We start from the raw sequence: 24,155 nt of genomic DNA, 5'->3' as shown, positions 1-24,155 counted from the left end.
TTTCTTCCAGAAGTTACATAGTTTTGCAGTTTACATTTGGATATATACTCTATTTTGAGTTAATTTTTGTGTAAGGTGTGAGGTTTGTGACTAAGTTCATTTTTTCCCATATGAACATCCATTGCTCTAGCACTACTTGGTGAAAAAAATTATTTTTCACTTATTGATATTTGCCTTTGCACCTTTGTCGAAAGTTAGTTGACTATATTTGTGTGGGACTATTTCTGGGCTCTCAAGTCTCTGGTTCAACGATCTATTTGTCTATTCTTTCACCAATACTATGTTGTCTTGATTACTACAGCTTTATCTTAAGCCTTGAAATAGGGTACTGTGAATCTTCAAACTTCAGTCTTCTTTTTCAACATTGTGTTGGCTCTTCTAGGACCTTTGCCACTCCATATAAATATTAGAATCAGTTTTTTTTTTAATATCTACAAAGAAGTTGCTGGGATTTTGATTGGGACTGCATTAAATGTATAGATTAAGTTAGAAATAATTCACATCTTAATGATGGTGAGTCTATCAATTCATTAACAGAGAATATTTCTCCATTTATTTAGATCCTCTTGGTAAGTGTTTTGTAGTTTTCCACAAATCGATTTGGTATATATTTTGTTAGATTTATATTTAAGTATTTCATTTTTTTGCATTGGTAAATGTTTTTGCTTTTTTAAACTTCTAATTTCAATTGTTAATTGCTGGTATATGGTAAAGCAATTATACTCAGTTATTAGTTCCAGGAAGCTTTCTTTATAGATTCTTTGTGGCTTTCTACATAGACAATCATTTCCTCTGCAAAAAATATATAATTTTAATTTATCCCTTTCCTATCTGTATACCTTTTATCTATTTGTTGTTGTTTGTCTTGCACTGGATAGGACTTCCATCATGATATTGAACTGGAGTAATGAGAGGACATCTTTGTTTCATTTCCAGTCTTAAGGGGAAAGCATTCACTCCCTCATTATTAGGTATAAGGTTAGCTATAGGTTTTATGTACCCTTTATCAGGTTACGGAAATTCCCGTCTAAACCTACTTTTTAAAGTTTTTATCCTAAATGGGTATTAAAAATTTCAAATTATTTTTCTACATCTATTGATATGATAACATTTTTCCTATTCAGTCTATTACCTGATAAAATCACTAATTGATTTATAAATGTTATATTAGGCTTGAATTCTGGAAATGAGCCCTACTTGGTAATAATGTATTACTCCTTTTACATACAGCTGAATTCCATTTGCTATTATTTTGTTAAGGATTTTTTTGTCTATGTTCATAAGAGATATTTGTCTGTAGTTTTCTTCTCCAGTAATATATTTATCTGGCTTTGGGCTTAGGGTGATGCTGGCCTCATAAAAAAAACTGAGAGTGCTTCTCTCTTCTTCTATTTTCTGAAAAAGATTGCAGATGATTTGTATTATTTCATCCTTAAATATTTAATGGAATTCATCAATGAAACTATCTGGGCCTAAAGATTCCTTTATTTAGAAGGTTTTTAACTATTAATTAAATTTCTTTCATAGGCGTAAGGCTCTTCAGACTATCTATTTCAATTTAAATGAGTTTAGGTAGTTTGTGCCTTTCAAGGAGCTAATCCATTTCATCTTTATCAAATTTGTAGACATAGAGCTGTTCATAACATTCCATTTTGATAAAAATCCTTTTAATGTCTCTGGGATCCAGAGTGGTGATCCCTCTTTTATTCCTGATATTGGTAGCTGATGTCTTCTCTATTTTCTTTCTTGGTTATCCTGGCTAGTGACTTACCAAGTTTATTGATGTCATTGAGGATTTTATGGATTTTCTCTACTGTTTTCCTATTTTAAAATTTCATTTATTTATAATTATTTTTTATTATTTCCTTTCTTCTGCTCATTTTACGTTTAATTTGCTCTTTTTTCTCTAGTTTCCTAAGGTGGGCTCTTAGGTTATTTGCATTAGAGCTTTCTTTTTTTTCTAATATTTGCATTTAATCCTCTAAATTTCTCTCTAGGCAGTAGTTTAGTAGCAATCCACAAATTCTGGTAATCTGTATTTTCATTTTCACTTATTTCAAGAAATTTTTAGATTTCAAGAGAAATTTTAATTTTAAAGAAGAAATCTTTGATATAAATTTTAAAGAAGAAATCTTTGATTTATGGGTTATTTATAAGTGTATTGTTTAAGTTATAAATATTTGGGAACTTTCCAGATATATTTCTGTTATTGGTTTCTAATGTCTGCTATGATCTGAGAACATACTTTGTATGATTTGTATTCTTTTAAATTTGTTAAGGTGTGTTTAATGGTGTTTTATGGACACAGATATGGATGAAAATGTGGTGTATACAGTAGGCCCTTATTAGTTATCTATTTTATGTATAGTAGTGTGTATACTGTATAGCACAGGGAACTCTACTCAATACTCTGTAATGGCCTATATGGGAAAAGAATCTAAAAAAGAGTGGATACATGTATATGTATAACAGATTCACTTTGTTGTAGACCTGAAACTAACACAACATTGTAAATCAACTATACTCAAATAAAAATTTTTTTAAAATTTTAAAAAAGAAAGAAAAAGAAAATGTGGTCTAGCTTGGTGAATGTCACATGTGAGCTTGAGAAGAATGTATATTCTGCTGTTGTTGTTGGATGGAGTAGTGTATGTCAATTAGGTCAAGCTGATTGTTAGGATTGCTCATGCCATCTATATATTTGTAATGATGTTCTGACTTCTTCATCTATCAATTACTGACACAGAAGTGTTGATGCCTGCAACTATGACTGTTTATTTCTTCTTTCAGTTCAATCAGTTTTTGCCTCATGTACTGTGATGCTCTGTTGTTAGGTGCATATATGTTTGAGGTTGTAATACATTCTTGGATAATTGATCCTTTTATTATTACATAATGTCTCTTCACATCCCTGATATTATTCCTTGTTCTGAAATCTGCTTTGGCTGAGATTTATATAGCTACTTTAGCTTTTTTTGACTACTGTTATCATGGTATATCTGTCTCTATCCCTCTACTTTTTTTAAGCAGTCTACTCTGAAGTGCATTTTGTTGAATTCAAAGGTGAAATGCCTAACCGAGATATAAGAAACTAAAATAAAGTTAGACAAGCATGCATCATGAGACAAACCAGTGATGAGTCCCATTCAAACAAAATCAGAGCAGATACTAGTTCATACCACAGCCCCCATGAATGTGTTTCTATTTAATAGAAACATACATTAACAGTAGCAACACAACAGCCACATAATGAGACCATAAGTGCACTTGAACTTTTATTTAGTTCTGGCTAGGCTCTGACAAGTCTACCATTCTTTTTTCACCAGCCAAGTAAACAAAAGAATTTATCTGTTAATGTCAGAAACCTTAAAGTTCTTTATTCAGCTGAAAATGACCACAAGTAAGGGTGCATTTTCTAGCTTCCTGCTTCCTCAATACAGATTTGCCTAACAGGTTAATTTCAGCATAACAGAAGGTGTCATCTGGCTGGCTGCACCATGTACTGGTGAAAGGAACAAGTTTAACGCGCTTTGCGCTCAGGTTGCTAAGCTTCTTGGCTGGCCCTGTCTTTCCCTGCACCTTGGTTCTCAGCATTCTGAGACTTGGTCAGCTGAAGATAAAAGAAATCTACCAGACAGTTTAGAGGTATGTTCTTAACAAGATAATCCATCACATCATCTAAAGACTCCTTCTTTTCCTGTAGCTGACTCTTGCTTGAGTGCTTTAGTTCAATTACAATATAGATTTATTCCAATTACAGTAAGCTGGTTATGTGTCTACCATGTATGTGAATTTTCCTTGCTCTCGTTTTAATTAATAGACATTATTTTTAGAGCAGTTTTAGACTTACAGAAATATTGAGCCGAAAGCACTAGTTCCCATATACCCCCACCCTGACACACACACACACAGTTTTCCCTATTACTGACATCTTGCATTAAGTGTGGTACATTTGTTACAACTAATAAACTAATATTAATATATTATCATTAACTAAAGTCCATAGTTTACATTAGGGTCACTCTCTGTGTTGTATAGACCTTATAGATTTTGACAGATGTATAATGTTATGTATCCCCCATTACAGTATCATAGAGAAGAGTTTCACTGTACTAAAATCCCTCATCCTTTTGCTTTTAACCTATCAGAGTCTTGATACACAAATGGGTTTCTCATAGATAGCATATAGTTAAGTCTTTTTTAATTTATTTTTTATCCACTGTGACAATTTCTGCCTTCTAACTCGTGTTTTAGAGTATTCACATTTAAAGTGATTATTGATATATCAATAGTTTTACTAAAATCTACTATTTGTGTAACTGTTTTCTATTTGTTGCATTTTCTCTTTTTTATATCCTTTTCTTATGCTCTCTGGTATTAACTGGGCATTTTATATGATTCTATTTTATCTCTTTTCTTGATATATCATTCATACTTTTCTTTAACCTCTTCACTGGTTTTCCTAGGGTTTACAATACACATTTCTAAATAATCTTAATCCACCCTCAAGTAATACCATATTGTTTCACATGTAGTGCCGATTCTTTGTAACAGAGGATTTCTAATTCCTTCCTGTCTCTTGTGGCATTGCTCTCGTTTATTTCACTTGTCCATGTGCTACAATCACCTAGTCCATTGTTACTATTGCTGCTTAAAACAAACATTTTTAAATTAATTAAGAATGACAAAAGTTAAAGATTTCATTTTATCTCCATTTATTCCTTCTCTGATGCTTTTCCTTTTTTATACTCATCCGAGTTTCTGACCTATATCATTTTCTTTCCACATAACGAATTTATTTTAACATTTCTTGCACAGTAGATCTACTATGAGGCCTATGAGGCAATGAATTGACTCAGGGTTTTTTTGTCTGTTTGTTTGACTGAGAAAGTCTTTATTTCCCCTTCTCTCTCTCTCTCTCTTTTTTTAATTTTGTTGGATACAGAATTCTAGTTGATATTTTTTCTTTCAACATTTTAAGGATTTCACTTCACTCTCTTCTTGCTTGCATGTTTTCTGATGAGGAGTTTGCTATAATCTTTATTTTTCTTCGTCTTTAGGAGACGTGTCTCTCCCACCCCCAACTTTCTTCAAAATGTTGTCTTTGCCTTTGGTTTTCTGCAGTGTGAATACGATATGCCCAGGTGTAGTTTGTTTGTTTTGGTATTTATCTTGGTGTTCTCTGAGCTGTCTGGATCTATGTTTTGGTGTCTGTCACTAATGTTAGAAAGTCCTTGGCCTATTGTTTCAAATGTATTTCTACCCCCATTCTTCTCTGTCTGACATTGGAATTATCTGTATATTACACCTTCTGATATTGTCCCATGGTTTTTGGGTGTTCTGTTAATTTTTTTCTTCTTTGTTTCTCTTTTTGATTCAATTGAGGAGGTGCAATTCACCTATCTTCAGATTTACTGATTGTTTCCTCACATGTGTCACATCTACTAATGAGCCTGTCAAAGGTATTTTTTCAATTCTCTTACTGTATTTTTGATTTCTAGCATTTAGTTTTGATTCTTTCTTATAGTTTCCTTCTCTCTAATAACATTACTTATTTAGTCTTGCATGTTGTCTATTTTTCCTATTAGAGTTCTTAAAATAGTACTCAAATTTATTTAAATTCCTTGTCTAGAAATTTCAAAATCTGTGAAGTAAAAACCTAACAAATGCTAACTGGATTAATATTTACCACTAACTATTATGTTTAACCTCTAACTATTGATGATTGTTGATTCTGAGTGTCAGGTATATTGGGTTCATTTTACTCTTCTCTGTACGGTTGTATACCATTAATAATTTCTCTAGTGAAAATGTTCATGATAAATATCATATCTTTATACCACATTTTCTTTCTCCAGTAATCTGTTGATGAGAAATTGCTAACCTCATTTTATTAGGTGTGCTGACCTTCATACAGAGACCAAATAATGACACCCCAAGAAAAAAAATCACTTGAGCTAAGCTCACTTACATAGAGGCATCTATCCTAAATAAATTCATATCCAATACAGCAGTGAGTAAAGAGGCTGACTTCAAGAAATGCAAAGATATTATGACATTACAAAAAACTGTCAACTGGAATTTCTCTATATTAATAGATTAGAGGATAAAATGTATTTGATCATGTCCAGGGGTGTAGAAAAAGCCTTTGAAAAAATACTTAACACCATGGTAAAAAGCCTTTAGTAAAATAACATTTGAAGAGAATTTTCATTTCCTAAAATCTACAGCAAACTTAGATAAATGTGAAATGTTAGAAGCATTCCCATCAAAGTCAGGACAAAGACACAGATATTGTGGTACTGTATCTACTGTTTAAAAGTGGGCTGGAATACATAACTAGAGGAACAAGAATATTGAAATAAATAAGGGGAAGGAATATTGAAAAGACAGAGATAATAAATGGTAACAATATAACCCTCTAATTAGAAAATCCCAAGGAACCAGTGCACAAAATACTCAAATGAACAAGAGATTCCAAAAGCTGTTGTATATAAGATTACTATACCAAAATCAGGAGCCTAGCCACACAAAATCAATAGCTAATTAGAATAATTAATAGAAAATACTCCCATAACAACAGCAGCAACATGCAAAACTTACCTAAAAGGAAACTTAACAAAAATGTGCATGATCTTTTTGTAGACAACTATAAAAATGTACTGATAGAAAAAGAAACCCCAAATAAATAAAGAAGTACACTATGTTTATTCATGGGGAAAAGAATATTGTAAATATACCAATTCTCCTTATTTACAGATTTACCACGTGGTATGGACTGAATTGTGCCCTCCCCACCCCCCGCAAATTCATATGCTGAAGCCCTAATCCACCACTGTGACTGTATTTGGAGACAGGGTCTTTAGGGAGGTTATTAAGGTTAAATGAAGTCATAAGGGTGGGGCGCTAATCCAATAAGGCTGATGTTCTTACAGGAAGAGGAATTGACACCAGATATCATTCTCTTTCTGTGTATTTACAGAGAAGAGTCCCTGTGAGGACACAGCAAAAAGCCAGAAGGAGAGCTCTTACCAGAAATTGAGTCGGCCAGCACCTCTATCGGGAACTACTAGCCTCTAGAACTGTGAGAAAATAAATTTCTGTTGTTAAGACATCCAGCCTGTGGTATTTTGTTACAGCAGCCTGAACATGCTAATACACTGCCTCATATGTAGCTTCCAAGATGGCTACCAGACTTGGGCTGCTGTTTACTAAACTCAATCCAGGAGAAACTATAAAAGGGAGAATGAAAGAACAATACCAGCAACAACAAAGCAACATAAATGAGAACCCCCTGGGAGAGACTAAGTCTGTGTTGAACTAGAACCTGAGTGTGGGCAGGTAGGGGGATGCCCTGAATTTGAGACAGGTCTGTAGCCTGCAAGAGAGGCAGATGACAGGATTGATTAGAGAAAAGCCTTTAAACTTCAGCCCTTGATTCTTCCACTGTGCTCTGGGACCATGAATCTCTACTGCTTCACTGAAGGAACCTGAGGCAGCATTTCAGAGCCCGCATGCCAGGAGCATGGGACACCAAAGATTGGGCTGGATGTGGCAGTATGGTCCACAGGCTATGAGATAACCATCTGAAACTTTGTTAGTGGATGACAACTGGCCTTTTTAAATGATCATCTTAATAGACTATCACACACGGACTCAAAGAGAAAAGCAAGTAACACAGTAGTTGTACAAAAGGACAGAAATTCATTTCTGAACTTTTGGGCAATGCCCCTGATGTCAACAAAGAGAGACCACAGTGAGAACTGTCAGGCTAAGGAGCCCCTTCACTAACTCCTCTGGGATTCTGTGGGGCATGGTTGGGGACAGGGATGGAGTCATACCAGAGAAGGATGGAATCGCAGGCCCTGCCAGCAGTCAGTGTGAGGACCTTGAGTGAGACCTGACGGGCTCCAAACCACAGAAGAGAGTCTCGCCTCCTTTCCCCTCAGCTCATCTTACCTGCACCAGCCATCTCTGGGAGGCTCCAGGCAGAAGTGTCCAGATGAGGTGTGCCTGCACTTCACACCAGCAGTCTCAGGGAGCTGATGTCTTTGATGCGAGGCCTTGGCCTCAGGTCAGCAGACGGGAGGTAGCCCAGCACCTACAGGGAGTCAAGAGAAGACACTGAGAGGGGATTGAGAGCAGCATCCACCATAGAACAGGGGGCCCCAAAGAGGCCTCACTGTCAGTCTCGGGGGACCCAGGCATGGCTGTGAGGCTCAGGCCCCCAGATACTTCCGGCTGGGGGTGCCGACAGAAATGAGAGCCAAGGTGTGACGCCTGCTGACTCAGCTCAGCAGAGGGAAAAGTCCCAGGACCTGCCGAGAGTCAATGAAAGGCCCACGTGCCAGTCCTGCGGGAAGCTCCGCCTGCACCACCCCACACCTCCCGCCTCGCCCCGCCCCACCCCGCCCGGGCCGGGGTCCGCCCCGCCCCGGCCCGGACCCGCCCCGCCCCGCCCCTGCTGTCCTCCTGGAGCCCAGATGCGCATGACCGGAAGTGACGTCCTCCTAACCACGCTGCGGGGGCGAGGCCATTTTTGAGAGTTGCCGTCCTGCGAGGGTGAGCCGCAGGAGGAGTCCCACATCTTGTCAGGTGTCAAGGTGTGAGGTGACCCCAGTTAGAAGTGCGGGGACACGCCCCCGACACCCCCAATCCCCTTTCCCTCCGCAAACAGGTGGCCACGCAGGCCCCGCCCACCCCGCCCCTGCTCTCGGCCCGAGAGGCTCGGGCCTGGCCCTTAGGCCCCAAGTCCATCCGCTTCCCCCGCGGGGTCTCGGGCAAGGAAGGCCTCGCTCTGAGGCTGGTGGACCCTGGCTCAGCTCAGTAGAGGGAGCGCCCCAGGCCCTGTGCAGTGAAGGACGGGACCCTCGTGGGGACCGAGGGGCTCCACACCCCAGAATGGCGGCCACGCAGACCCCGCCCCTGACGTCAGCCTGGGAGCCTCCGGGCAGGTCTAAAGACGGAGGGGCTCCCCCAGTGCGAACGCGGGCGGACGGACGGATGGACGGACGGACGCGGGAGACTCGGGGAGGAGGGGGCCTTGTTCTGAGGGGCTGGCCGCAGGTCAGCAGAGGGAGGATTTCCAGGGCACGGGAGGAGTCAGGGTGAGGACCGTCCTCCCCGTCGCAAGGGCACCTCAGAACCCCTCCCCTGTTGTCAGCCGCTTCCTTCTGGCCACACACGGAGAAGGGAGGGCTGCTGTCTGAGAGGGGAGGTGCGGGCCAGCGGAAGGCGCGTCCCTGAGCACTCCTAAGAGTCAGCCCAAGCCCTTGAGTGAGGACCAGTGGGGCCGCCAACCACAGGGCCTCGACCTGTCTGCCGCACGCTGCAGGCTTGGTAAAACTCTGCCACATGCGGCCGCGTGGTCACCCTCACTGCCTCCTAATGAGACTCAAGGAGGTGCCGGCACTGGTGCGAGCACATGGCCCTCGGGGCAAGAGGGGAGCTCCAGGCTGCACCGGCCGTCCAGGGAGGACCCCGAGTGAGGACTAAGGGAGCCACCCACCCCGAAGAGAAGGGACGAGAGAGAATATGGCCTGTCCCCTCCTGCCAACCCGTAAACTCCCAAGGAAGGACTGTCAGGCTGAGACTGCCCGTCATTTCCTCTGCCAGGTCCAAGGGAGGTTAGAGCTTTGTTCTGAAGGGGCCATCACCAGGCAGCAGAAGGGAGGGTCCCAGGACCCTTCGGTGGTGGGCTGAACGCTCCCTCCTTTCCTCCTCCTGGGTGTCATGGAAGGTGGTGGTGTCAACTTCAGAGCAGCAGACGGGATGGGGTGGGGGTGGGGGTGGGGGGGGTGGGGGGGTGGTGGGGGGGTGGTGGGGGGGGTGGTGGGGGGGGGGGGGTGGGGGGGGTGGGGGGGTGGGGGGGTGGTGGGGGGGTGGGGGGGGAGTCTTGCCAGCAACTGTCATCCTGACTCTGAATGGGAACCGCGAGGACCTACCTCCCCTGCCAGCCCACACTGTCACCCCCGTACCGCCCAGGCAGGGCTGGCTGGCTGTGCCCCAAGGCTCACTCTACCGTCCTCCACAGGGGTCTCAGGGGACAGGCGGAGCAGGAGAACGGGAGCCCTGTGGGTCCTCGAGCAGTGCCCTCAAGGACCCTGCAGAGGCAGCCTTGGTTAAAGCCAGGGAGGAATCTCCCCGCTGAAGGTGCTCACAGCATCTCCTTGTCCCTCCCCCAGGTGCCCTCATTGCCTGCCTTCCTGCCCACACTCCCGCCTGCTGGCCCTGACCTGTGTCATCATGCCTCGGGGCCAGAAGAGCAAGCGCCGTGCCCGCGAGAGACGCCACCAGGCCCGGGCGGAGACTCAGAGTCTCAAGGGTGCCCAGGCCACTGAGGCGGCGGCAGCGGCGGCGGCGGCAGCAGAGATAGAAGAGTCGCCCCCCTCCCCCGCTTCTGTTTCTCGGGGTACTCCCCCGAGCTCCCGTGCTGCTGGCGCTCGCCGGGAGCCTCAGGGAGCCCCAGCCACTAGCTCTCGTGATGCAGGGGTTTCCTGCCCAGGATATGAAGAGGGTGCCCGGGCAAGCGAAGATGAGGAAAGTGTAAGTACCTCCCAGGAAGCACCTTCCACTCACAGCACTTGGAGAGATCCTCTGTCCAGGAAGGCCAGCAAGTTGGTGGGGTTCCTGCTGGAGAAGTACAAGCTGAAGGAGCCCATCCTGCAGGCAGAAATGCTGAAGATTTTCAGCAAGAAGTACAAGAAGCACTTCCCTGAGATCCTCAGGAGAGCCTCTGAGCGCATGGAGCTGGTCTTTGGCCTCGAGCTGAAGGAAGTCGACCCCAGCCGTCACTCCTACGCCCTCATCAGCAAGCTGGCCCTCCCCAGCGAGGGAAGTCCGAGTGATGAGTCGGGGCTGCCCACGTCCGGTCTCCTGATGAGTCTCCTGGGCATGATCTTAAGGAAGGGCAACCGTGCCACCGAGGAGGAGTTCTGGGAATTCCTCAATGCGTTGGGGTTGTATGCTGGGAGGAGGCACTTGATCTTTGGGGAGCCCAGGAGGCTCATCAGCGAAGAGTTCGTGCAGCAGAAGTACCTGACGTACCGCCAGGTGCCCAACAGCGATCCTCCGCGCTATGAGTTCCTGTGGGGCCCGAGAGCACACGCTGAAACCAGCAAGATGAAGGTGCTGGAGTTTGTGGCCAAGACCGCTGGTACCATCCCCAGTGCCGTCCCAGATCTCTATGAGGAGGCTCTGCAAGATGAGGAAGAGAGAGCAGGAGTGAGAGCCGCGGCCAGGGCTGCAGCTGTGGCTGAGGGCAGTGCACTTGCAGGGCCAAGGCCCCGCAGCTCCTCCCACATCTAGGGAGGGAGGCCGCGGGCAGTTTGTTCACTTTGTTTTGGAAGAGAGCAGTCAAGCTCCTAAGTAGTGCAGAGTAGTAGGGGTGGAGGGAACAAGGTATAGATCTTATTTATCTTCCTGTTTTAAACTAGTAACTTCTATACATTATTTATTGATTTATTTAGGTTTTTTCAAATGTTTTTTTCTTGTAATAGATAGTGTGTTTTCTTAAGAGTACTGAATTCGTGCATGACATTGCTTGCATATTTATTGCTGTTTAAAGAGTTCTAAAGTTACAGTTTTGGTATATGTAAAAGAAATTCACGAACCATCTATATTTTCTGTATGATCCACAAGTAGAAAACATGGCACTGCAATAGAGATTTTCATGGAAACGTGAAAGACGACCACAGAAAATATTTAGAAACAAAAAATGGAGAAAACATAGAGTAAAAGGTATTTAATTCATGGTTTGCCTTATTTCTTTTAAACTTTCTCATTTGTATTTGTTTCTTTTGTCCTAGTGCACTGCATATTCTCTGCTACCTACTGGGTTAAAAATAAACTCTGATGGGAGGGTGGTATTTTGGGGGTTCATAATAATCATATCATAACTGCCATTCATCAAAAACCCAATATTTCTTAATGAGTATGCCACTGCTTTATATGTAGTACATAACATTCCAACATTCATGCAGGATAGGATTTAGCAGACTCCCTTTATAGGTGAATAACTTGCAAATTTCTCAAGTTCACAAGACTGATTAAGTGACCTTGCTGGGTCTAGTCCCCTGGTCGGGAATAGTCTAGAGCCTACACTCTTCCACTCCTCCCAGCCTAAGCCAGACCTTACGTCTTTTAATTCATTTTTCTTCTCACCACTCCAAAAGGTATCTCATGGGATAAAAGGGGCCCTGTTCCCAAAGCACTGTTTTGGAATACAGTAATAGTAATGCTGAATAAGTGAATGGTATGAATAAAAAAAAATATTCGGTGACAGTGGGGTCTTCTACATATGCAATGTCAGATAACTTGAAAAGATCAGCATCTCCTCATTTACTCTTCAAGTTTCTCAGGGACATAAAAGCCTTGGTTTAAGAGCTGTGTCCTCAGGTCAGTGGAGGGAGGAGTCCCAGCCTCTGATAGTTATTCAAGGTGAGGACCTTAGAAGAGAAGGAGGCCCCACAAAGTGTACCCTGCTTTCTCCCTTGTGTGGCCATGGGCAGAGCTGTGTGTCTGAAGGTACCCCTTCTTTTCCTCCGGGGCAAGGGTGGAGAGGTTCTCAGGGAGGCGAGTTCCTTGGTCTTGTGGCAGCATCTCCAATCCTGCCCAAGTAGGGGATCCTAACAGGCCTTAATTTGATTCAGGGTGAGGACACTGGGTGCTGATGAGTGGACTCCCCATAACAAAGGGGACCACACAGAGGCCCCTGGCAGGGGTAGCCAGGGAATAGGTCTCTTACCTCCCCTTCTGGTGTCTCAGGAAGGTGAAAGCCTTGGCCTGAGGCTGGCAGGCAGACAGTCAGCAGGGAGGCTGGAGTCCCATATGCTACCTGAAGTCAAGGTAAGAAACCTGAGTTAGGACTGAGGGGCCACTGACTCCAGAAGAGTGGGGCCTTGTAAAACCCTGCTCCTCAGAAGACCCCAACAGCTTTGGACAGATCTGGTTCATCCTGACTTCCAATTCCGAATTTCCAAGAAGGTAACGCCTTTGTTCTGAGGAGCACAGCTTCAGGGGAGTGGAGGGCGGAGTCCTGGGTCTGGTCAGGCATCACGATGAGGACCCTGAATGAGGAGCAAGGGGACCACTCACTCCAGAACAGAGGAGAATGCAGAGTCCCACCCCTGATGTCAGCCCCAGGCGGCCCAGGACAAAGCTTTCTGGCTGACGTGCCTCCTCTTTCCACTGAGAGTGGTCTCAGGGAGGCGAGGGCCTTGGTCTATTGGGAACAGCCTCACTCAGTAGAGACTGGAAATCTAGTGACTCTAAATGAGGATAAAGGGACTCCACCTAGAACAGAGCCCTGCCACTGGATACCTCCCCTCGGCAAATCCAGGAATGTTGGCATGATGCGCCCCACATGTTTCCTTTTAGAGCATCTCCAGTAGATGAGGCACTTGGTCTCAGGGGCCAGCCTCACGTTCGCACAGGGAGGAGTTCCAGGTCCTGCCAAGAGTCAAGCAGAGGACCATGAGGACTGAGGGAACCACCCAAATCATAAAAGTGGGGACGCCACAGAATCCCTCCCTTACTGTCGGCCATGAGTGACCACAGGCAGTCATGCCCACGTGAGGCAACCCTCACATCCTCCTAGGTGGTCTCAGGGAATTAAAGGCTGTAGTATGAGAGGACAGGCCTCTCTAGGTCACGGGAAGAGTCAGTGTAAGGACTCTGAGTGAGGACCAAGGGGAACGCCCAACCGAAAAGAGAGAGGAACACAGAGCCCCACCACCCTTTCGGCCCTGGGAAGCCCCAGGCAGGGGTAGTTCGATGTGTCACCCACTTGCTTCCAGCTCTGGAGGACTCAGGTCAGTAGAGGGAAGAGTCCCAGATCCTGGCACAGTGAGGACTATTGAGGTCACAAACCCCAGAAGAGTGGAGCCCGGAGAATCTTGCCCTCTGCTGTTAGTCCTCAGAAGCCCCTCAGAGAGAGCTGTGGCTGCATGTGGCCTACTGTGACTTCTACTTCTGGGGACTCAGGGTGGTGAGGACTTTGCTCTGAGGCTGGCTGACTCAGCATAGGGGAAATTTCCAGGTTGTGCTAGGAGTTGGGGTGAGGACCTAAGGCTGGAGTGGAGCAGGAAAACCATAACAATGGGGGCAGCACATCATCTCTCCCCTGCCGTCAGTCCTGGGAGACGCCTGGATAGATGTCAGGCCGAGCAGAGGCAACCCTTAACTCCTCCCAGGGTGACAGAGAAGTGAGGACAGTTAATAGGTGAAGAGAGCGAGAAATTATAGGTCTTCCCAGGAGTCAAACGGAGGAGCCTGAGTGAGGACTGGTGCGGCCAACCATAATAAGGCCTGGCTTTGCCTGCCACAGCTTTCTGCCTTCAGAGACCACAGGCAGATGTGGGAAATCAGGCTACCCTCACTTCCTTCTGTTGGGTCTCAGAGAGCTGTGGGCCCTTCTACGAGCACATGTCCTCAGGCAAAGAGAGAGGAGCCACAGGCCTTCCCAGGAGTCAAACTGAGAACGCTGAGTGACGACTAAGGGGAACATGCCCCACCCCCTGAGCTGTGGGGACGACAAAGAGTCTAGCCTTGCCCCTGCTTTCAGCACTTGAAGGCTCAGGACAGGGCAGTCGGGCCGAGGCTCCCTTACATCAGGTCTAAGGGAGGTGAGATCCTTAGCCTGAAGGTAAAGCCATTAGAGGGCAGAAGGGTGGGTCCCAGGCCCTACGTGAAGCCAACTGAGAGCACTGAATAGGGACTGAGGACCCAGTGATCCCAGGATAGAAAGGACTCCACAGAGCTGTCAGCACTGTGTTCCCCCTGTCGGGGCGGTGAGCTGGGGCACCCCTCACTTCCTCCTCATGGGTCCCCGGGACCACTGAGGGGTCAACTGCAGAGCAACAGAGAGGAGGAAGCCCAGGCCCTGGCTGCCGTCCACCTAAAGATCCTGAAGATGAACTGAGCAGACTCCCCGCCCTAGAACGCGGAAGGTCCCACTGGCAGCCCCTTCTGTCACCCCAGGGACACTCAGGTAGGCTGGCAGCCTGTAGCCCAAGGCTCACTCTACCGTCCTCCACAGGGGTCTCAGGGGACAGGCGGAGCAGGAGAACGGGAGCCCTGTGGGTCCTCGAGCAGTGCCCTCAAGGACCCTGCAGAGGCGGCCTTGGTTAAAGCCAGGGAGGAATCTCCCCGCTGAAGGTGCTCACAGCATCTCCTTGTCCCTCCCCCAGGTGCCCTCATTGCCTGCCTTCCTGCCCACACTCCCGCCTGCTGGCCCTGACCTGTGTCATCGTGCCTCGGGGCCAGAAGAGCAAGCGCCGTGCCCGCGAGAGACGCCACCAGGCCCGGGCGGAGACGCAGAGTCTCAAGGGTGCCCAGGCCACTGAGGCGGCGGCAGCGGCGGCGGCAGCAGAGATAGAAGAGTCGCCCTCCTCCCCCGCTTCTGTTTCTCGGGGTACTCCCCCGAGCTCCCGTGCTGCTGGCGCTCGCCGGGAGCCTCAGGGAGCCCCAGCCACTAGCTCTCGTGATGCAGGGGTTTCATGCCCAGGATCTGAAGAGGGTGCCCAGAGCCAAGATGAGGATAGCGAGTCACAGATGAGCGGGCCTGCCCCATCCTGGACGGTTCGTCTTTCCCTCCCCTACCTGGACACCGGTGGTTGGAGCATGCCCAGAGATCCTCCCTCTCGTGGTCAAGGACCACTGCTAGGTTTCCAGCCATACCAGGACCAAGCAAGACAAAACCGCCAGCACAGGTTGACGCAGGCGCACCAAGACCGAGAAGGTGACTCAAGGTAACCCAGGGTTCGTTATGCCTCATTTGTAATAACTTAGCATTGCGGCTTTTGCTTCCCCGCCCCACCCCATGGGTTCTGCTTGGGTGCTTATGGGTAAGTGCCTGCATACTAGCAGGAAAGTTACATAACCTAAAGCTGTCAATCGATTTGTCAGTCAAATAACACAGGACACAGGGAGGGACCACCACTCTACAAAACACGGCCCTACCCCATTGCGGGGCTGCTTCTGGTTTCCAGACAGCCCGCTCTCCTGCTTTCTCGGGAGTGTACTTTTGCTCTGCTTAACTGAACTCTTGCTACTTAAAACTGCTCTACGCCTCTCGATTGAATTCTTCCTCTTTGGGAGGGCAAGAACCAAGGAAATCGCCATTCTGCTGGTGACAGTATGGATCACACATTCATTACTTTTATCAGGTACAAGTTAAAGTTTTGATATTTTATAAAACAAATTTAGAAACCTTCCATTTTTTTTATGACCTCGAACAAGAAAAGACAGCAATGGAAGAGGGATTTCCATGGAACTGTGAATAGACTCGGCAGTAAAATAATGTGGGTCCAGTAAAAAAGAAAAGAAAAAGAGTAAATGGTGGTACATTTTTGGTTTTTTATTCTTTTAGTGCTTCTTTTTGTAAAATTGAAAGATGTTTTCTTAGATTATTCAAGATTGTGAGAGAAATTAAACAATAATAAAGTAGACATCCTTATCGTTGCCACTCTTATTCCCAACCATTAATTGAGCATCTACTCTTTGGAAGGCTCCATGGCAGAACTGGGGATGGTAAGAAAAAGAAGACTGAGCCACTGTCCATAGAACTTTAGAGCCTAGGAGCTGCCGCCATATCAAGAAGATGGTGAAACACACTCTAAGACCTAAATAAATGACAAGTTAAAACAAGGGGTGAGAAAGACAGGAGGTTCCAGATGAGCGCAGTCAAGTGTAAATGCACTGAAGCAAGGAAGTTTGGCGCTTTGGGACACTGCAGTTCCCTTAAGGAGGTGATTTTAAGTTAGGCGGGATGGTGGGCTAAATGAGGCTGAGTGAATTGTGGTGAGGGAGGGTGGGACCCTTAGATGGTGGGCCTCAGAGTTGAGAGACTGAAGACTGGAATGGAAGATTACCCTGAATTTTTACTTTGGGATTGTGGGTAAAACAGAGAGAATCTCCACCCGGGGCAGGAATAAAAGGGGTTCTGTGTTCCTGTCCCAGTGCAGGTGAACACAGTGCACAAACTAGGTGTTTTAATCCCATCGCCTCCAGGGAGTTTCTGAGAAACAAGGATGATACTTCCTTGAAGTGAGATGTCAAGAAGCCACTGTGATAGCACTCTTTGCACTGGGGTCAAAGGGCCAGAGGCCACTCCATTAAAGGGATGTTCTACCACTTATCTTAAGTGTAATCTGGGGAACTCCAAATGAAGGCTACATTTTTGGTGGTGGTGAAATTATAATGAAAATAGGGGTGGTCTGGATGAAAAGGCACCTGGGAGGGAAGTTGTTGGTCCTTGACGCAAATTCTAGAACCTCTGAGTAGCATCCAGCTGGGAGAGATTCCTCTACACTCAAATGACATATTTACAGATGGGGAAATTTTACATAGTTTTACTGTCTAAGCAGTTTTGTTCGTTCCAAAGGTGCTGCGTATTTTCTGACATCTCATGAGATTAAAGAAAAAAATCCCAAAGAGTTGGTATTATGGTCTGGGGTCATAGCTATCGTAGTAATAAATGCCATTCTTGAAAGACCATTGTTGCAAGTGCTTTACAAACATCACGTATATTACAATAGCTCTACAAGATAGGGCTTATCAGACTCACTTTGCAGATGATGAACTTGCAATTTTCTCAAGTTCACAAGACTCGTGACAGAGCTGGGAATAGACCCTTGGTCTGAATTCGTCTAGAGGCCACACTGTTCCACTCTTCCCAGCCTGAGGCAGACCTAGTATCCTTTAATTCACTTGTCTCCTCACTACTTCAAACTGTATTTCAGGCAATTTAAAAAAAAAAAAGCAAGCAAGCAAACAAAAAACCCTGTAGCCAAAGTACTATAAACAGTCCTGATGAAGGAAGGTTAATATAAGAATAAACCATAATTTGGGGATTGTCTGTGGGCTTCATTTATCTAGAGTCCTCCTGCCCCTCGCTCCAGGGTCCCTTGAAAGCTGCCTGCCCTGGTCCCAGCACGTGTGTTCAGCTCCAGCACTTTCCCACGTTAGAGCTCCTTTCTCCTGAGACTTCCCCAGTGTGCCCTCAAGTCCAACTCTGGAATCTGTTAATGGTGTGTTGAGACTGGCCTCTGAATAAATACGCCAATGCGTGAGCTTACCTAGGAGGTCAATATCCAAAGCCTCCCTCATAAGTTGGAGATGAGGACCTGAATAGACATTTCTACAAAGAGGATATACCAGTGGCCAAACAGTACATGAAAAGATGCTCAATATCATTAGTCATTAGGGAAATGTATACAAAAAAAAAACACAGCGGGATACCATTTCACTAGGTTGGTTATAAAAATGGAAAATAACAAGTGTTTGCGAGGATATGAAGAAATTGGATCCCTCATACATTGCTGGTAAGAATGTAAAATGGTTCAGCCTCTTTGGAAAACAGTTTGGTAGCTCCTCAAATTTAAACAAAGAATTACCGTATGACCCAGCAATTCCATTCCTAGGTATATAACCAAAATAACTTAAAAATTGTATTCAAACAAATCTTTGACCCAAATATTCAAAGAAGCATTATTCATAAAAGCCAAAAAATGCAAACAACCCAAAATTTCCATCACTGAATGAACGGATAAACAAAATGTGGTACAGTCTTACAATGGTATATTATTCAGTCATAAAAAGGAATGAAGTACGGATAACTGAGAGACCATGGATGAACCTTGGAGACATTATGATAAATGATAAATGAAAGGAGTCAGAAACAAAAGGTCACATATTATATGACACCATTTACATGAATTATCCAGGATAAGCAAATTCATAGAGACAGAAAGCAGATTGATGGTTGCCTGGGGCTAGGGAGAGGTATGAATGAGAAGTAACTTTTTGAAGGGTAAGAGGTTATGTAAGCAGATAGGGTAGGCGGTCCCTGGAGAAAGAGAACCAGGCATGGCTTTCTTGACATAAGAGAAGCCATTTTTGGCCTAAGCCATTTTGTGATCTAAGCCTGGAGACAATGTTTGCCCTTGAACAGACCTCCATAATAATGATCTTAAGGGAATAGAAGAATGCAGCAACAAAAGACTGTTATCAGGCAGGAGTAGTAACAGTAGCAAAGGTAATAAATCAGTTGTTAAGACACTCAGTCTTTTCAAGGGTAAAGATTAGCCTGAAGCACAATCTTCAGCTGTTCTGCACAATTCAAACGCCCCTCGAAGGATCAACCACCACCAGATCCACTGGAACCTAAGGAATGGTGACGGTAATCTTTTCTGACCCTTGTGACTTCAAACCCCTATAAAGCTTGGACTCTGTTGACCTTTGCCCCAACTCTATGCTGAATTCTCCTCTGCTCAAGCCCCTTCATGAATATGCATGTACCCTTAGCTTAAAACTTCCCCAGTTCTGCTGTCCAGGGAAACACTGCTTCGGGAAAGATCCCCAGGGTTCTCCTTCCTTGCTGCAAGTAATAAATCCTTCCTTCTCCTGCTCTTCGACTTGGCTGTGTATTTGACTCGACACCCACCAAGAGGCAAACCCAGTTTTCGGGTAGCAGTTACCTTTTGGAATGAGGAATATGTTTGGAACAAGATAAGAGGCGGTGATTGTACAACATTGTGAATGCAATAATGCCACTGCATTATTCACTTTAAAATGTTATGTGGATATATATAAAAATGAGTTACCTTTTTTAATATTATATAGAATACAATCAATAGATTGATTGATCCCACTATACATATAAAAAATATAATATATAGGTATATGTATGTATATAAAATCAATGGAATGATAGAATCAGATAGAACGAGAGAATTACCATTCTACAGCCCCTAATGGATTAATGGATAAGGGTGAAGATCCTCACCAACTGTCAATACCACCAGGAAGCAGAAAACAGACACTATGTATCTCCTAATGGAAGCACACAGCTTTGTCTCAGGAGTGAACTTGCCAATAAACAAACTGGTAAATCAATAAGCCTTAATCTGAACAAGCTGTTTCCTACAATTATTGAGGATTCTTGATGCTGAGTTCCAGGTATATTGGGTTCATTATTTTATTCTCTGTAATGTTGTATATGATTGTTTTTATTATAAATATCATGCCTTTAAATTTGAAAACCCAAGTAAAATGGAACAATTTTTAGCAAACTATAAATCACTACACTGAAAATGTAGTCCAAACCCAGAGCACCATCCAAATGTTCCAGGACAATCCAGGTTTGGAGCCCCCTCACACCAAATGATCAGGGAAAAACTAATCACCATCTTATTTGAATTCTTCCAAACCATACAGAAAGATAGAAAACGGATCAACCATTTTAATAGGGTAGCCCTCCTCGATACAAAGTCCAGATAAGAATGCCCCAATAAAAGGATACTCACACATAACCATGTGATTAAATGAAGAAATGGGCTATGACTGAGGAACACAAAGATATCATATTAGAAAATACTGACAGTTGGAAATCACTGCATTAACAGAGAAAGGAGAAAATGCATTTCTAAAGGGAAAGAATATTTGTCTCTAGACTTCTATTCTCAAGCCTGTTGACACCAAATGTATGGGTTTTTTGTTTTGTTTTGTTTTGCTCGCACAAACCAACTCTCTACCACCAGCTGAGTATCCTACAATTCAATTCAATTCTGACAGTATCTACCTGCAGTTAGCATCAGATCCCACAAGGTAAGGGCTCATTCCCACAAGATTGCCCTACACTTAATCCAAACCCAGGTCTCCCATAATTCTGACTGACTGGCTATAAATTGGGGGCTCCCACAACCCCCTCCCTGGGTTTGGTAATTTTCTAAAATGGCTCAGAGAACTCAAGGAAACAGTGTACTTACTAGATTACTGGATGATTATAAACGGATGTGACTCCCTAACAGCCAAATGGAAGAGATGCTTAGAGTGAGGTGTGGGGAAGGGGTGTGGAGCTCTCATGCCCTCTCCAGCTGCATCACCCTCATAGCACCTACATGCGTTCAGCAAACTGGAAGCTCTCCAGACCATTTTGGTTAGGATTCTTATGGAGGCTTCATTACACAGGCATGATTAATTAAATCATTGGCCACTGGTAATTAAGTCAATCTCCAGCCCTTCTTCCCTCAGAGGTCAGAGGGTAGGACTGAAAGTTCCTAGCCCCTGATCACATGGTGGGTCCCCCAGGCAGCCCCCCACCCTTAGGGGCTTTCCAAAAGTCACCTCATTAACATAAACTCAGGTGTGGTTGAAAGGGACTTGTTACCAGTAACATGAAACACTCCTTTCACCTTTCTTGCTCTTTTCACTTAGGAAACCCCAACAGTTTTAGCAGCTCTGGGGACGAAGACCAAATATATATTTCTTAGTAAAAATCACAATATCACAATTTAATTATATGCAGGAGTAAAGAAAGGGCCTTTGATAAAAGTTTAACACTTCATGGTAATAACTTTTAGCAAACTTACATTAGTAGGGAATTTCGCTTCTGTAAAATCTATACATATTAAGCATACTTAAATGTGGAATGTTATCAGAATTCCCAATAAAATAAGAAACAAGACACGGATATATGGTACCATCTCTACTATTTGACAAAAATTTTCCTGCTCTGCCACGTGAACATCTTGGAAGTCATCACTCCCATCCTCACAATGACAAAAAGCTGAACAAACTGAAAATCAACAACTCTTCTTAGATCCATCAGAGAATTGAAGTTACAGGGAAAACCAATGCTTCAAAACTGAAGATGCAGGCAAATACAGGGAATCACAGCTCACGGGGAGCGGAAAGTCCTGGATCCAGGAAGGAGTAGAAAAATTTACATTGTACTTGATGCAACACTGGAAGCTATGTGTGACAAGCTTCAGAGCCCAAAACTCCTAGGAGCCTAGTCTTAGGGGAGCCTGCACACTTTTGTGAGTTTTACCTTCTGGAGTCCTAACAGGTTCTCATGGTAAAGACCCAAGAAAAATTTCCTCATGCTTCTGGCACGAGGGGGACATAAACCCTTTTGAAATACACCTAGGAAAAAGTAACCATTTTGAAACACAGGCCCAGATGTTTCTGTTCTGTGTACTTTCCTAAACCAACTACCTTTGATGAAGGGAAAATCCTAACTCCAGCCCCCTCCAGACTTCCTATGTCACATAACAGGGGGGATAAAAGCTGAGAAGCATTTGTGAAGGCAATAGCCCAGGGGCACAGAGCCACTAAAACATGGAGAGCTAATCACAGGATTATAGAACACTTCCCGTACACCTTACCACTGCATTAACAAGGTTCCAAAATAATACCAGAGGATTACTGCTGAAAGAACTGCAAGGCTTAGACTACTTATGAAGGTGTTCCTAGGGAAAACCAAAGACAACAAGAACACTCAAGGAAATTGAAATCTCAGGCGCCTACAGTAAGAGCAAACAGTAAACACGACATAACTCTTATGCAGATAAACACAAACTCTCATGCTAAAGGCCCTTTAAATCGGTTCCTATTATCCAATACATTAAGTCCAGCCTTCAACGAAAAATTATAAGATATGCTAAAAGGCAGAAAAGCACAGTCTGATTAAACAAAGCAAGTAAATTAACCACACTCAGATATAGGAGATAATTTGGAATATCAGACTAGGATTTTAGAATACTTATGATTCATACACTAGGCCTCTAATGGAAAAAGTGAACAACATGCAAGAATAGTAGGTAATGTACGTAGAGAGATGGAAACTGTAGGAAAGAATCAAAAGGAAATGTGAGAAATCAAAAACATCGTAACTGACATGAAGAATACCACTGATAGGCTCACCAGTAGACTGCACATGGCCAAGGAAAGACTCAATGAAATTAAAGATATACGTTGATAGAAACCCCTCAAACTAAAAAGCAAAGAGAAAACAAAATAATTTTAAGAAAAGAAAAGAGTAACCAAGGATTGTGGAACAATTACAAGAGATGTAACATATGCATAGTGGGAATAATCTGAGAAGAAACAGAGAAAGAAGCAGAATTTTCAAAGTAATAATGACTGAGAATTTCCCCAAAATAATGAGAGACACTAAACCACAGGTCTAGGAAGCTCAGAGAACACCAAGCAGGATAAATAGAAAAAAAAATCTACACCTAGGCACATCATACTCAAACTGCAGAAAACCAAACAAAAAGAGAATTCTTGAGATGAGCTAGAGAAAAAAAGAACTTACTATAGAGGAACAAGGGTAACAATTACCAAGATTTCTCTTCACAAACGGTGCTAGCAAGAAAGGACTACAGGTAACTATGTAAAGCATTGAAATGAAGAAACCCAACAACAACAACAAAAACACTACCACCAACCTAGAATTCTGTAGCCAGGGGGAGAAAATCCTTCAACAATAGTGGGAAATAAAGACTTTCTCTGGCAAACAAAAACTGATGGAAATTTGTCATGCAGATCTACTTTGCAAGAAATGTTAAAAGCAGTTCTTCTGGGAACAGGAAAATGATATAGGTCAGAAGCTTTGGCCGATGTAAAGAAAGGAAGAGAGTAACACAAGGAATAAATGAAGATAAAATAAAGCCTTTTATTTTTAATATTTTCAGTTGATCAAAGAATATAACTATTTCTTCAAAATAATAATATAACAGCAATGCATCCAGTGATGATACATTATGGATAAGAGAAATAAATGGCAGAAATGGTATACTTGCACTGTTATGAGATACTTGCACTAACCATGAAGCAGGATGGTGTTATTTGAAAGAGGACTTGAATAAGTTGGAAGTGTATAATGCAAACTCTACAGAAACCACTAAAAATTTTTTAAAAGTATAACTGATATGCTAAAGAGGAGAGAAAATGGAATAACTTTAAATCTTGAATTAAAACTAGAGAAGGCAGAAAAAGAGCAGGAGATTAAAAAAGAAACAAAGAGTAAGCTCAATGAGTAGAAAACAGTTACAAATATGGTCAATCTTAATCCAACTGTATCAATAATCACTTTTAATGTGAATGGTCTAAATATACCAATTAAAAGGTAGAGATTGATAAAAAGAATGAGGGGCTTCCCTGGTGGCGCAGTGGTTGAGAATCTGCCTGCCAATGCAGGGGACACGGGTTCGAGCCCTGGTCTGGGAAGATCCCACATGCCGCGGAGCAACTGGGCCCGTGAGCCACAATTACTGAGCCTGCGCGTCTGGAGCCTGTGCTCCGCAGCAAGAGAGGCCATGATAGTGAGAGGCCCGTGCACCGCAATGAGGAGTGGCCCCCGCTTGCCA

At 44.0% G+C, this 24,155-nt stretch overlaps 1 protein-coding gene across 1 annotated transcript; it reads left to right on the top strand.

Moving 5' to 3' along the window:
- Positions 1-10,245: 10,245 nt before the first annotated feature.
- LOC118888992 (melanoma-associated antigen B4-like) lies at positions 10,246-11,307 on the top strand. Its single transcript, XM_036840521.1, has one exon. The coding sequence runs from the start codon at positions 10,246-10,248 to the stop codon at positions 11,305-11,307; it is 1,062 nt and encodes a 353-aa protein (XP_036696416.1).
- The last annotated feature ends 12,848 nt before the right edge of the window (positions 11,308-24,155 follow it).

Source organism: Balaenoptera musculus, chromosome X (assembly GCF_009873245.2).
Source record: "Balaenoptera musculus isolate JJ_BM4_2016_0621 chromosome X, mBalMus1.pri.v3, whole genome shotgun sequence".
Lineage (NCBI taxonomy): Eukaryota > Metazoa > Chordata > Mammalia > Artiodactyla > Balaenopteridae > Balaenoptera > Balaenoptera musculus.
The sequence above is the reverse complement of the archived record's forward strand: the minus strand, read 5'-3'. Positions and strand labels throughout refer to the sequence as shown.